Genomic DNA, 13,621 nt, shown 5'->3' with positions numbered 1-13,621 from the left:
GCACACGCACGTTGTTAAAGGCTGCGTTACTGTTTTGATCAAGTTGGGTTTAATAGAGAAAACACGACACCCCGCTGGGCTGCTGTGTTTTTCTGAGGGTAAAGAGACTTTTAAATGAAACGATATTTAATCCAGAGTTCACAATTTCCCCGTGAGAAGCTGAGAAAAGCTGTGACTAGCATTAGGAAGGTTTTCAGGAGCCCCCCCACACAGAAGCTGGTCATAGACATTATTAACACAATTCATCATATGGAACTGATTACCCTCTCACTGCGGCTACAGAAGGAGAAAGGAGAGAGACTTTGGGAACGATGGGATCGTTATACGTCAAGAGACTAGAAACGGATACCTCTGTGATGCAGAGGGACAGCTGCGAATCTGTTTGAATGGAACATGCACCTGTGTAATATGTAGTATGTGTAAGTAAAACAAGGCGTTGTGTATTCTGGAATATGTGAACATATGTGAATGTGTTGGTTTCCCTTGCCCTCTTTAGTTCTGTAAGTAAATTAAGATGAAAATCAATAAAGAGAAAGTATTTTTTTAAAAAGGAAGGTTTTCAGGTCACGTTCACTCCCTCATTGGTTCTTATTTGAACCAATGAGGGAGTGATGAGGCTCGGGGACCGAAGGCGTCCCATGAGAGAGCGCGGCACTGCATTTTAACCAAAAACAACGTGTATTTAATGTGAACCTGTGGTTAATGTCTGCCATATAGCACTGGTGCATCCTTAGAGTGAACCCAGGATTGAGCGGCTGGACGTTTGGGCAGACTCAGACTTCAAACGGTTAAAGTTTGCAGCCCGTTCGAACCTGTGATCACCTGACTGCTTAACTTCATCGCACAAATGGTTTCCCCACGTTCTCTGCTTTGGTGAGAAACTCCATTAAAGTGAAGAAAAATAAATAAAGTCGGAGTATGATTTGGAATTTAAGTCTCACAAACTGGTAACAGACACCAACCCTCCGAGTGATTTGTATCAGAACGCTGAGCCAAAGAGCACAAAACAGATGTTTTATTTTTATTTCCGATTTCGAATGAACAATAAATGGAAACAAAAGGCAAACAGGAGGACAACGAGACACAGAGAGGAAAACAGAGGTGCGCATTCCTGTCACGGTTGCATGATAATTACTGATTCGTCAGTTATTGAAGACCTGCTCACTGCTTTTCATTACCAACAACAGACGTACAGTGAGACGGAGAGTAGGAGGGGAGAGAGAGAAGGAACGGCGGAGGTGGTGGTGGTAGGTTTTGGGGAAGGTTACCACAGGATGGCAGGGTGAGTGAGGGCATTAGGAAAAGGAAGGAAGGGAGATGTGAGAAGAGGAGGTGGTAGAGGTTGTCTGTAACATTGAACCAGGGGAAGATTTGGGGGGAGAGACAGACAGAGGAATGAAAAAGCAGAATGTGTTCCAACCTGGTCTGTGTGGTCCTGGGGGAAGCTCCACAGCACGGTTGGATCTAGAGGTAATTGACAGACAGCATTAATCAGCGGGTGAGAAACACACCGTCTTTGCTAGCTGCCTCAGAACACATACATATTAATGAGAGGGGTGGGGGCAAGGGTGGCTGCTGTGAGTCTGTGCACGCACGCACACATGCATACTCGCGCACACACACACACACTCGCGCATGCACAGAGTGAGCAGCGCACAGTGAAAGACAAGACACAGAGTGTCTCGGCTGCATGCGCTGTAAATATGCAAATCTATACTCTCGTTGTAGATATGAGTTTATATTACGCACCAAATCATGCACGTTTAAGCCGCAGTAACACGCACCCCAGTTTATTTGCTTAATTATTGCTACATTGATTCAAGCCTGGTGTTGCTGAGGAGATGTAAATCTTACACTAAAAGGTTTATTATTATTATTGTTGTTGTTGTTATTATTCTGCAGCAGCGCTACATGAAACCCAGCACACTGCGATATCCACTTGTAGTAAACAACTTAAACAACACTGATGCTGACAGATTAGCCAAGGTGATTAACTGGTTTTGAATAAAGGAAATGAAATATGTGTGATACCCGTTTTATCAGCCAGTGATAAGAATACAGGAAGTAAGGCGTGTTCGGCGTAGAGAGCGCTTCTATGAAACACTCTGTGGTGCACTTCTGGCTTCTGATCAGACAAAATTCAACGTCTGGTGTTTTATGAGGAAAGCCTCAACATATCGCATCCTCACTGCGCCAGATACAACCTGGTAAGTTAATAACAGACACGACAGACCAGCCAACAGTACTGCGATCATCCAGCAGTCGTATGTATTTAGCAAAGACAGAGCACAGAAACCATTTCCAGAATATCTGGATAGTGAATAAGGGCGTGTTTGGCACACGTGATAAAGAACCGCGTAATCGGCGCCTCGGCCGACGGTTGCCTCAGCGCGACCCACGAGCGTCCAAACTACACACCCTAGTTTCTCTCAGGCTTAATGCTTTGTGTTTGAAATGAAGCGATCACCCAGCCACAGCCAGAACACAGGGGTCTGTGGTAAACATGGCTTCCACAGCTCCAAGGTCACCCCGTGACCCTGGCAAGAACAGCGAGGGTTTGCACAGACAAGCTCACACATGCCAAGTTCACTGTCACGGCCGCAGAAAAAGGCCCACGGGCTCATAAACACCCCCCCGCCTCTATGTAAACAAAGCAGAACGATGAAAAAGTTCATGTGAAAGCAGCAAACCTCTCCAGAGTTCACCCGGTCTGAAACGCGAGGACGACTGAGCCCTCTAACAGAAAGCTGAATGCACTCGATGGACCTCGAGCCTAAAAATAACGCAGAGAAGAGAAGACGGCTGCTCGGACGAAGACGCTATGCAACACCACGAGTAGCTTTGTGGCTAACGCACCGGGCTGTCCGCGAGAGACAGGGGGACACAAAGGACCCACGGATGACGGGACGCAGCACAATCAATGATGGCTTACATAATCCTGTTGGATCATTTCATGGGCCCCATCCTGAAAAGACTGACAGAAAAAAAAGAGCTCCAAGCTCTACGACCCCCCATCGCCCCGACAGTTCGGCCTATTTTATGCTTATTTACTGGGTGAGAGGATGGGAACTGCTGCTGGTGAACGATGCAGGACAGAGGAACCAGACGGCTTGTTCTGTACACCACCTCAAGTATTGATGAGGAGATATTCCAACCTATTCACCGTGCATGAAAACGGCCCCAATAACCTTTAAATCGGCCCCTTCGATCCAGGAAAAGTCCCTGCGTGCCTACCTGACATGTTCATTTTGAGTTTGGAGTCATGCCTCGAGCAGAGAGAGAGCGACTACACGCAAAGAAGACTTTTCTGGTGCAGCAGGAAGAACTTCTGAACATTACCAAACACCCTCCTTTATCATTCATGTGTCCTTCTCGTCTTTGCTCCAGGTGTTTCTTCTTTCGCCTACATTCATTTTCTCCATCCCAGCGATTTCAGCTCTATTGCTGCTCCTTCCACACTCACCTCATTTCTCCCCCCTCATCCCACCCTCCCCAGTTCTGCACCCCCTTCTTTATTTTTCTCACCGTCTTGCAATCACATACCCCTCCCCTTCAGAACGTCCAGGGCGTGTGGTGGACGCAAGAGGGGGCCCGAAGGGGGTTAAGGCTGAAAGTTGAAGGTTACAGAGGTGAAGAGGACCCCCGCTGCTCCTCCAGGGGACACAAATGTCACTATGACAGATCCTGCACTGGTTTATCCTCCCTCCCCTCCTGCACACGTGCACACACAGTGAGAGCTCCGTGATACGTCTCATTCTGAAAAACACCTGAACTCTGCAAAGACCGCTCCAATTCATTTTCCTCTGAGAACGACGTGCAGAATGTTACTAGTTCAAACAACCTGTCGTATTGTTTATGACGTGATTTGCACGTGCACTCTCCTCTGTGGGTTTAGACTCTGGCTCCAGTATGATGTGGACGTCATACTTACATGTTTTCTGTTGCTAACAAGGACATAAACCACTTCCTGTGTCCAGCAGACAAGGCTAGCAGCAAGCTGGAGATACAGTGTGTGTGTATATGCATGTGCACATAGAATAATTAAAGGTAAAGGTGCTTATAGGGCACCTTTCTAGTCAATTTGACCAGTCAAATCAGTTTCTACTACAAGTCTTATTCATCACACACACACACAGCGTTTTTGTCCAACATCCAAATAGACACACTCACACCCTGATGGATGGATCTCTCAGTATCTTGCCCCAGCATACTTTAGCAGGCGGGCGCGTGAAGGGCTACGAACTTCTGACTGGTAGACGACCCCCACTCTCCCGTATCCCAAATGATGGGACACTCGTGCATTTGAACTGGAAAAACTTCAGCGCCGTGGTCGAGGATACCTCTGAAACGTCCGTAAAACCAAGCTACTGCTTCCTGCTGTTTGCTTAGACATCCATCACGCACGGGTCTTTGGGCCCACGTGCATAACAGACTGATCTGATAGACATACACCTCTCCCATGTCAATCAAACTACAGCTGACAGATTCTATACAGAGCTGTTGCAGCCCAGATTAAAACAGGACATTTTAGCTAGAGTGACGAGGTGAAAACAACCTAGAGCATATTTCACCCCGGTGGGGTGTAAACAGATTCAGTGGGTGAGAATTGAATTGAAATCACCTATCGAGGGTTAGATTCCTCCATTCGCACCTGAGAAAATTGATGTGGGCAAACGTGGCGATGAGTGAGGGCTGACCACTGGTCTGTTTGCAAAGCGTGTGCGTGCCCTGTGTGCAAATGTGTACCGTGTGAGTAGATGCGTGTTTACAGATAGACAGCGAGCTCAGGAGTGAATATTTACAGTACACTAGCTTGTCCATTGATCCCTGAGGGCTTTGAGCATGGCTGAACTCCAACAGTCACAATGGGGGCAACAAGCCGGCAGCCCCTGAGCCGTGACACAGATACTGGTGAGATGAGGGCGGTGCTGGTTGATCAAAAATCGGTGTTTTGGCAATTTCTGAGACATCTGCCTTTGAAAGTCAGTGGAAAAATGGATTAATGGGGAAAGGGTGCTGGGGCGGCGTGCAGGGCGGTGGAGGAGAGTGGAGGAGGGAAGAAGTGGGTGCGTGGCCTAAAGGCCGTCCGCAGATGAAGCAATTTGCTCGTCACCCTTCGCTTTGCAGCTGACGGTTGGTCACTAGTGAACACGCCAGGCTCTGGTAACCATATTGAAATTTCCCACCTCGACATAAGTCAGTGAGCAGTCACCTCGATCCCTCACCCAACAGCTGATGAAGTTTAGTCCTAACCCACCAACTTTGCTGCTAAGGGCAGGATTTCACAGTTGCCACATTGCTGCTAGTGTTCACCAGCAGAACGATGTGGTTAAACAAAAATAGACCCGCAAGCAACAACGAGGAGGCCGAGAATTTCTGCAGGGCACGAAATCTAAACCGGACCCGTGAAAGCTTGCGAAGGCAGTCGACGTATCAGGTTTGGTGCCCTCGCGTCCTTTTTAGAAAGTTCACCATGAAATTTGGTGGATTGTAACTGACAAATCGTTTGGATTGTTAAAAAAGAACAAGAATCTGATTACATCTGTGAGGATTTATTTCGGTGCAGATTCCATAATGTTTATACAGTTTTTACAGCTTCTGAATGCAACATAAATATGGTCAACATGACGAGTTGTTGTCATCCTTGGATTTTGCAAGATACAACAGGAAAAACAAGTACTGAACACCTCACCAGTTTTCCAGGTGAATCTACTTCTAAAGGTGCTGTTGACATGAAATTCTCACCAGAGAACGACCAATCCAGTCCACACATGCACAGAAATTATGTGTAATAATGAGAAACGAGACGGGGAGAAGTATTGAACACATGAAGAACGGGAGAAGCATAAAGGCAGGACGGTCACGACACCATGTGACATCTATCAGTAATTAGAGTCCTGCCACTTGGTGCAAATTAATATCAGCGGGTTCATTTACAGCTGATGGCAAATAAAATGTGTCATACAAGAAACATCTCATGATGGTTAAAACCAGTGAGCTCTCTCATCCGGCACTGGTTACAGAAGGATTTTCCCAGTGAGCAGTGTTGTGTAATCTGAAAGGACAAAGAGCATCATTTCACCGTAAAGAGTTGTCCAAGACTCAACCACCGAGGCCTGTGCGCACACTCACCACACAAGACTCCACTGCAGGAGACAAAGCACGTTGAGACGTGTTTGCTTACGACAATAAGCCAAGCCTGTGAAGTACTGGGAGAACGTCGTCACCTGAGACCAAAACTGAACTCTCCGGGTGCCGTAACACACACCACGTTTGGAGGTCAAAACACCAACAGGGTTGGAGGTGGGAACATCAGGATGTGGGGCTGTTTTTTAGCACATGGCACCGACACGCTTCACATAACTGATGGAAGGATGAATAGAAAAACATGTACCAAGACATTCTTGATAAAAATCTGCTGCAAGGGTGACGTTTGAGCACGAGGGCGATCCCAAACACACGGCCAAGGAATCTCAACTGGATTCAGAGAAAGCAAATAAAGCTACTGGATGACCCAATTCAAACCTATGTAAGAACTAAAGGTCAAAGTTCATTGAAGACGCCCATGAAACCTTTATGTGGAAGGCTGGGCCAAAACCACACCTGAGTTTCTGCACACAGGAGGCGTCTCGGAGCATAGGAGGAGCATTAAAGCATGTTCAACACTGTTTTCTCTTTGTAATTTCTCATCATTGCACAAACCTTAACTTATGGACATCTATGACATTTAGACATTTGCACGTCTGGATTGGACGGTTTGTTACCAACATCTGATGAGAATTTTATGTCAACGGGGCCTTTAGAAATCGATTTACTTGGAAAAATGGTGAAGTGTTCAACATGTATTTTACCTGGTGTATGTCAGACACTAACAAAATGCCAATAAAGACAAAACACATTTCTGCAGCCGTCCATCAAATGAGTTATTAGTTTGGACAACCTCAGGAACAGGCGACGCGTCCGATACATAAACTCGTTTCTTCCCGTTTCACCGCCGATTTGATTTGAGAGTAAAAATCTGAATCTAGACCCAAGTTTTGTCAGTTTTGGTAAAGATATGAGATCAGCACAGTTCGACTGACTGGTTTTGGTCACTGGTGGAAGAACGTAGGAGACAAACCAATAAACATGACGTGGTAACGCTACCTTTCCTCCGATATCTTTAAGTCTTTGTATAAATTTCTATCCGATACTTCTGGCACATTCCGATACGCTGGCATGTTCGACTTGGCATAAATCTACTGCTTCTTGGGATTTTCAAGTAGGCTAAAAAGAAGCTGTTGGCAGAGGATGTCATCCCTAACGCTGCTGGTTGGAAGAAAAAGTTGGCTCGTTACAGCAGCGTGTCAGAAACCTCTCGCTGCCCAGTGCAGCGTGGCAACTCGCTCGACTTCAAGTCATTTTGTCACCAAACTAAAAACAGGAAAATCCAACTCGCACGATGCTAAATAAAAACGAGTCTTTTCAAACTATTCGAAGAACCCCGACGACGATCGCGGTTTACGACTGCGCTGCAGAGGCGTGTGCGCGTTGTTCTATAGGATCGCCTCAACAACAGCAACCTGAATGCGTGGCTTTAAAACCGTTTTCAGCAAAAACCCTAAATCCAGTGTGAATACACATTTAGATGAAAGCCCCTATTTTATAATTCTCTATACTATGTGAATCAAACACAGACTCGCAGCCCTCGTGGCCATCCACTGTTCTAAAGGCATAAGAAATGCACTTTTTTCACCTTATTCCACGAACGACTGTGTGTTGCGAGTGAATAGGGGGCCTGTTTGTTAAGAGAGGCCAAATCCCATATGGTGAACAGCAGCTCCTCTGGTGAGAAGAGAATCTGCGAAAGCCACCGGCAGCCCCTCTCCTCCATCCGAGCTCCAGAGATGAAGGGATGCAGCGCCTGCCTCTCCTTGTTCCTCCTTTCTCCCACTCCCTTTGCCTCCCTTTCTTGGCCAGGGGTTAAACTGCTGCACTCTAACCTCCTTGGCAATGATTTCATTCATTTCAGTTTCTCTCACTCACTCTCATCTCTGAGAGATTTATTTCACAGTGTGCAGTGGATTAGGCCCCCCTCGTATGCCCCTGGACAAAAGCATTGTTTTAGCGCCGGCCCGTTCGCTGTAACTGGAGGAAGCCGCCGCTACCCGGCGTCCACAATATGGCCATTGTGGACACGGGGCTAGAGGGACCCTGCCTCCGAGGCCGTCTAGACTTTGAGCCTGGGCCGAGTGGAGAAACGGGGAGAAAATCCCATCAGGCAGTGGAGTGAAAGTTAACTAAGGTAACCTGCTGTGAACCTGATGAAGATGTCAAGCCAACATATGGCAAAAAATGTCTATTGTCAGAACGGGGAGCTTTCTTCCCTCTGAGGGAGGGTACGGTAGGAGGAGACGAAGGGTGGCTAAAGAAAACCGGGGATGGGAAGGGGCTATGCAACCTAAAGAAAGGAATAACTGCGGTGGTCATCGTTTTACTTCTGGATCAGTAGTCTTTTTCTGGCCGGGAGGAGGCCCAACCCCTCCGCGCGCAATTAAAGGCGTAAGCAGATTAACTGGCATCTTTCAAAGGCCAGCAGAAAGAAAAACACTCGCAGGCGCTTTAAACTGTTTTTCCCTTTTTGCCCATCCAGGCTTACATTTCATGCCGATTTAGCGAGCGGAGGTTCGGAAAGAGAAACTTCTTAAACTATGATATGGTTCTTAGGTGTTCTAACACTGATTGGTCACACCGTGTTGGTACACGATTAAATTAAAACCTGACGCCGCAACACAAAACACCATATAATCGCTCCGCTGCGTGGCACCGTTGATCTAGATTGGCTCCATAAATAGGTCTTGATGATATTTAATTCCAATGCTTCAAATCTGAATAAACAAAAGGAGAAAAGAAGAAAAAAACCCTCTAAGGTAGAGCCTGCTTTACCAGCCAAAAAGCCCAACTGGCAGGCTTCACATGCGAGAGATGTTGGCCTCGGGGATTTCGAAGCCATCTCTACAGCTACATCTGAAGAAGATAAACAACAGTCTCAGCTGGAAGGAGAAGAAAGAAAGCGCTGCATGGAGATGATGTGACCCTATTAATGCCACATTAGTTGTTCTGTCTTTCCAGCTATGAGAGGAAAATGCTTCAGTGGGATGTGCAGAGAGAGAGAGCGAGGGAGAGAAGTGAAAGCGATACTGTCTCCAGGCTAGTTGGGATGCAACCCAATTTCACAGCTTCACGAATGAGTGGCACAGCATATGGATGCAACCTTTGTGACAGCCTCTGTGTATCACCACGTATCAGCGTTGATATTCCCAGTCAGATTCCATACTGGTCCAACATTATGTCAAACGCTGGCTCCGCATGACTGCATCTTCAGCGCAACACCAGCGTGTTTGTCGGGAGGAGGCGGGTGTTAGCCTCCTAAGCTAAGAAGAAAAAAACAAACTGGCGTCTCCCAGGACAGACTCTCTAAACCTCCTGCTCGACGTGCACAACAATGAAACCGATGATGGCAATAAAAATCCCTAAAATCTGAGATATAACCTGGAATCCAAGTTATGACCTAGATTTGTCTCTGTGATACTGAAGCAGACGACAGAGTTTTGATTACAGCAGCACAAGTTTAAGGTGAGGATCTCGCCGCCTGGCTGCCGGCTGATTGGTTGGAAAAACCCAACATATCTGCACATAGTCACGGATTTCCTTCCATATGGTCCAACCATCTGCCTCAGTCAACAGCATCTATAAAAGCAATGTAAACGAACAACTCTATTATTAGGCTAATATGCATAAAAACAAGAGCACACCGAGGTGCAACTTTGGTCATTTTTTCCTCTTTTATGCCACAAATCTTGTTGAAACTGCCGGAAAACGTTTGTAAAAGACACTTTGTTGCAAAGCAGAATTTGCTGGGTCACGTGACCGATAACGTATACGGTTTAGGAAAAGCTGCTGCTCGGGGTCATTGTCAGACAGTCGGATACTTGGGAGAGAGTTCCTTTTCTTTTCTCTGAGGTGGCGGCAACAGCATCAGAGGAAACGCTGTGCAGAACAGCAGCTCCTTGAGATGCAGAGGGGATCGATCTCTGTTAATGTCATATGGCACAGCACCCAGAGGCAGCCGCGTGGTACTGATGACAGTGTAAAGCCTTGCCTTTGGCGGCTACATGCTCGGTGCTGCCGAGCTGTGATTTGAAGTTCACATGTAAAGGCTGGCAGACAGACAGCTCTCAGTCAGGCAGTCAGGCAGTCTTTCCACAGGGATGACAATATAGCTGTTAAAAGCATACGATAGCTCCTAATCTCCAACACATTCACGGGGATCTCGGTGCTCTGCAGGACTGATGGACAAAGTACTGACAGAAACACACACACACACTTCTCAGAAATGTAATTGGCTTCTGCAGAAAAGTGCGCACCACGTTTTGCAGAACAACAACTTATAAGGGGAACACACCACGTCCTGCAGAACGCCATCTCTAAAAATAAAGGTAAATAACAGCTTGCATTACCTTTGCTGCAATAAAACATTTTCAATCACACATCACCGTGTAAGCATCCTGTTATTTAAGAAAAAAAATCATCTTACTCACTTAATCATTCTTCAAATATTTTCTCTGAGCAAACAGAACAATGAGTCAGCAAAACTTCCTCCAGAACAAACTCGCACCAAAGCCCAACATTTATCAATAGGCTTCATATCAAAGTAAAACCACTGTGTCGATACGAAAACAAAGGCCCAGTGGCTAAATGATGATTTGCAATGATAAATGGTCTCAGACATCCACACTGACCTATATTTTCTGTCCTGAAAAAATAGGCCAGAACCCAAATTAAGGGCCAGCAGGGGCGACTCCATGGATGTAAACGCCATCGTCTTCAGAGTAATTGTGGGGTGTTAGGCAACATCGGAGCAGCCTTGGGTGGAGAGACGTAGCCTGAGGGCAAAGCTGCTGGCATGTAAATAGTGAGAATAGAAGCTGAGATGACAGCACAGACAGTTTTATTTGGCATTAGACACCAAATTAAGGTCTAAAGGACAACAGCCTGGATGTCAGGATACCAGTGCTCACATCACGTCAGTAAGTAGGCTGATTTCCTTAATTGCCGGGGGAAACATTTCTGTCTTTTACATCACTTTACGTGGCTCTATGTGGCATCAGCCCAGTGAGATTTCACCTTTTGCAAATTTGTGGTCGTTTCCACAGTTTTCCTGTCTTTTTTTCACAAACAGGACCGACCTCTGAGAAGCAGAGAGCGGTCGGCTTTTTTGTTTTTAAATCAAAAACATTCACATGTACACCTCACACAAAGTGGTGTATCGTTTAACACGGTTGGTAACCATGTTACTCGCCTCGTTCCCGCTGCACACAATACAGGAAGCGGGCCAATTCATGTAGTCATGAAACGTGACTCAACCCCTAATCCTTTTAAAACCCCGTCACCGCCGTGCTCTACATGACAGGCGCAAAAGTCCACGTATTTCCCAGCACAACTTTTTTCCTTGATGAAGTCTAATTTGCAGACCAGGTCAGATTCAAACTCTCTGCAACACTGAAACAGGGTCTGTGCTGATCCTGTTCATCGGTGGGCTAAAGTAGGCCACGCTGGTATTACACGCATACGGACCAGCCAATCATTATTCTTTCAGTCTGAATAATTGGTTGTGTGTGTGTGTGTGTGTGCGTGCGTGCGCATGTTTGTACCATCTGCTGCTCTGCACATACACACTCCTGCCCATCAGCTGAGTTTAGCAGCAGGAAACAAGCCACCAACACTTCTTAAGCTGCAAGTGGAGGTAATGTCATGAAACTCTTCTGCTTTCATCAAATTCATTTTAAATTATTGATCCATCCCTGCTTTCTCCCACTTTTCTTCTCCCCTCCTGTGGAAGGGGAGAAAGTCTAAAAATAGCCGGTGAGTGTCGGTGCCTAGAAGTCTTTCCATGTTCTCCCAGTCTGGCAGCGTGAGTGAATTCAGACGAGCCTCCTGCAGCTCCCACAGCCGCTGCGTCTCATCTCATGCACAGCCTCGCACATCCGTACCGATGTGCATACGCATGCACGGCCGTACGTGCGCGGGGCACACGCTATACATTTAAAACACGTACCTGCTATCACGCAGTCTCTCACACACACACAGAACTGTTTGCCCTCAGAGCTCGAGTGCTGTGTCAGTCCGTCGGAGAGCTCAGCGAGCAACCCCCCCAAAGATTCCCACCTCTCCGTTTATAAACCACCGCCATCAGCATAATTCTTCCTCACATACCTGCCTGCCACACCCTGTCTCAGTTTGCCCCAGTTCTTCACACTTTAGCCAAAAAGACTCTATTTTAAAGAAACAGCAGTTAAGATGATGCATGGATCGGTGCCACAGCATCACCGTCAGTCCGGTGAAAACAAGAGACGACAGAAAGAAAAGGACTGAAACTTTTTAATGACCGCAAAAGCAACAGTGTGATCTCACTGAAAGCTGAGAACAACACCTTTACAACACGTGGGCTTGAGTGAATGAGCAGAGAATAACCACAGTTTGGCCTCCACACGAGGAGGCCTCAGCGTCCTGCTGCCACACCAGCAACATCGGATTAACAAAAGCACACCAAAGGGGTTATTTTTTTCTTTTTGAAGATAATGTTCAGTTTTCCTCCCATAAAACCTGAAGTGTAATATTCATAGGTCACGATCACAGCCAAAACCACTTACCCCCACCAAACACAGATACTTCTGCTTTGGCAATCCATTGGTGTTGTGACCTGGGGAGCAATTATGGGAAAAATTCAAAAAGAGCTGGAAGCAGGGCATGACATCGCGGCTGAGCGACAAACGACTCCAGAGCAAAGCAGCGGAGCGCCGACCAGAACTGTGCAGCCTCTGTTGACATCTATAACCAGAAATCTAAATGCAAACGAGTTTTACGGACACGTTGCAGCTCACTGTGTATCAGTGTTGTTGTGGAGACCTGGGATAAAAACCACGAAGCCATCCTTTCATATCCAAACTGCTTATTCTTAGTTTTTGTTACTACATACGCCTCTATTCCATCCAGCTTAATGATGATGCTGTAAAACAGATAAACACTCGTGCACCTGTTACTGCTGCTAATATAATAAAGAACAGGGTGCATCACAACCAGCACCAACTTCAACCTGAACAGCTCGATAAAGTCCGGACAGCAGGAAGTCGAGGGACTCGCGCCATGCAAAACTGGGGTTTAGTGTCATACCTGAGCATACGTGCAGGGCCAGGGATCGAACGACTAACCCTGTGATTAGCGGACAACACGCGTTAACACCCGAGCCGCTGCCAGCAGGAAACAGATAAAAGATAACAAAGAGTTTGAATATTCTGTGTAAAAAGAGCCAATTTACCAAAGTCATGAGGGTGAGACGAGAGAGAAAGGGAGAAAGGCTGAGAGATAAACAAAGTGTGAGACCCTAGGGTCCTCTCAGGAGTGCGAGTGGAGGAGTGTGGGCTCTCTAATGATCAATCAACACCCTGCTTGCTGCCATGGCATCTGTTAGTACTCCAATGGCCTCCCGTCTGAGTGTGAGCCCGCTGCAAACTCGACACACAGCTGGTATCCAATCAAACTTCACAACTCGCAGAGCCCGGGTCAAGGAGCAATTCTGACA

General features: G+C 46.7%; 1 protein-coding gene across 4 annotated transcripts in view; it reads right to left on the bottom strand.

Annotated features, from left to right (window-relative positions):
• Positions 1-13,621, bottom strand: part of dennd1b (DENN/MADD domain containing 1B) — a 92,590-nt gene that overhangs the window by 71,208 nt on the left and 7,761 nt on the right. For 3 of the 4 annotated variants that reach the window (XM_085252685.1, XM_085252688.1, XM_085252686.1), the window contains exon 3: positions 1,421-1,464. The exons of the other annotated variant lie outside the window; for it this stretch is intronic. In XM_085252685.1, the coding sequence (XP_085108811.1) occupies positions 1,421-1,464 (44 nt within the window). The remainder of the gene's footprint in view (positions 1-1,420; positions 1,465-13,621) is intronic. 4 annotated transcript variants of the gene reach the window in all.

Source organism: Mchenga conophoros, linkage group LG17 (genome assembly GCF_057382185.1).
Source record: "Mchenga conophoros isolate Kocher_MC1m ecotype Shallow Benthic linkage group LG17, M_conophoros_male_GT1.1, whole genome shotgun sequence".
Taxonomy (NCBI): Eukaryota; Metazoa; Chordata; class Actinopteri; order Cichliformes; family Cichlidae; genus Mchenga; species Mchenga conophoros.
The sequence above is the reverse complement of the archived record's forward strand: the minus strand, read 5'-3'. Positions and strand labels throughout refer to the sequence as shown.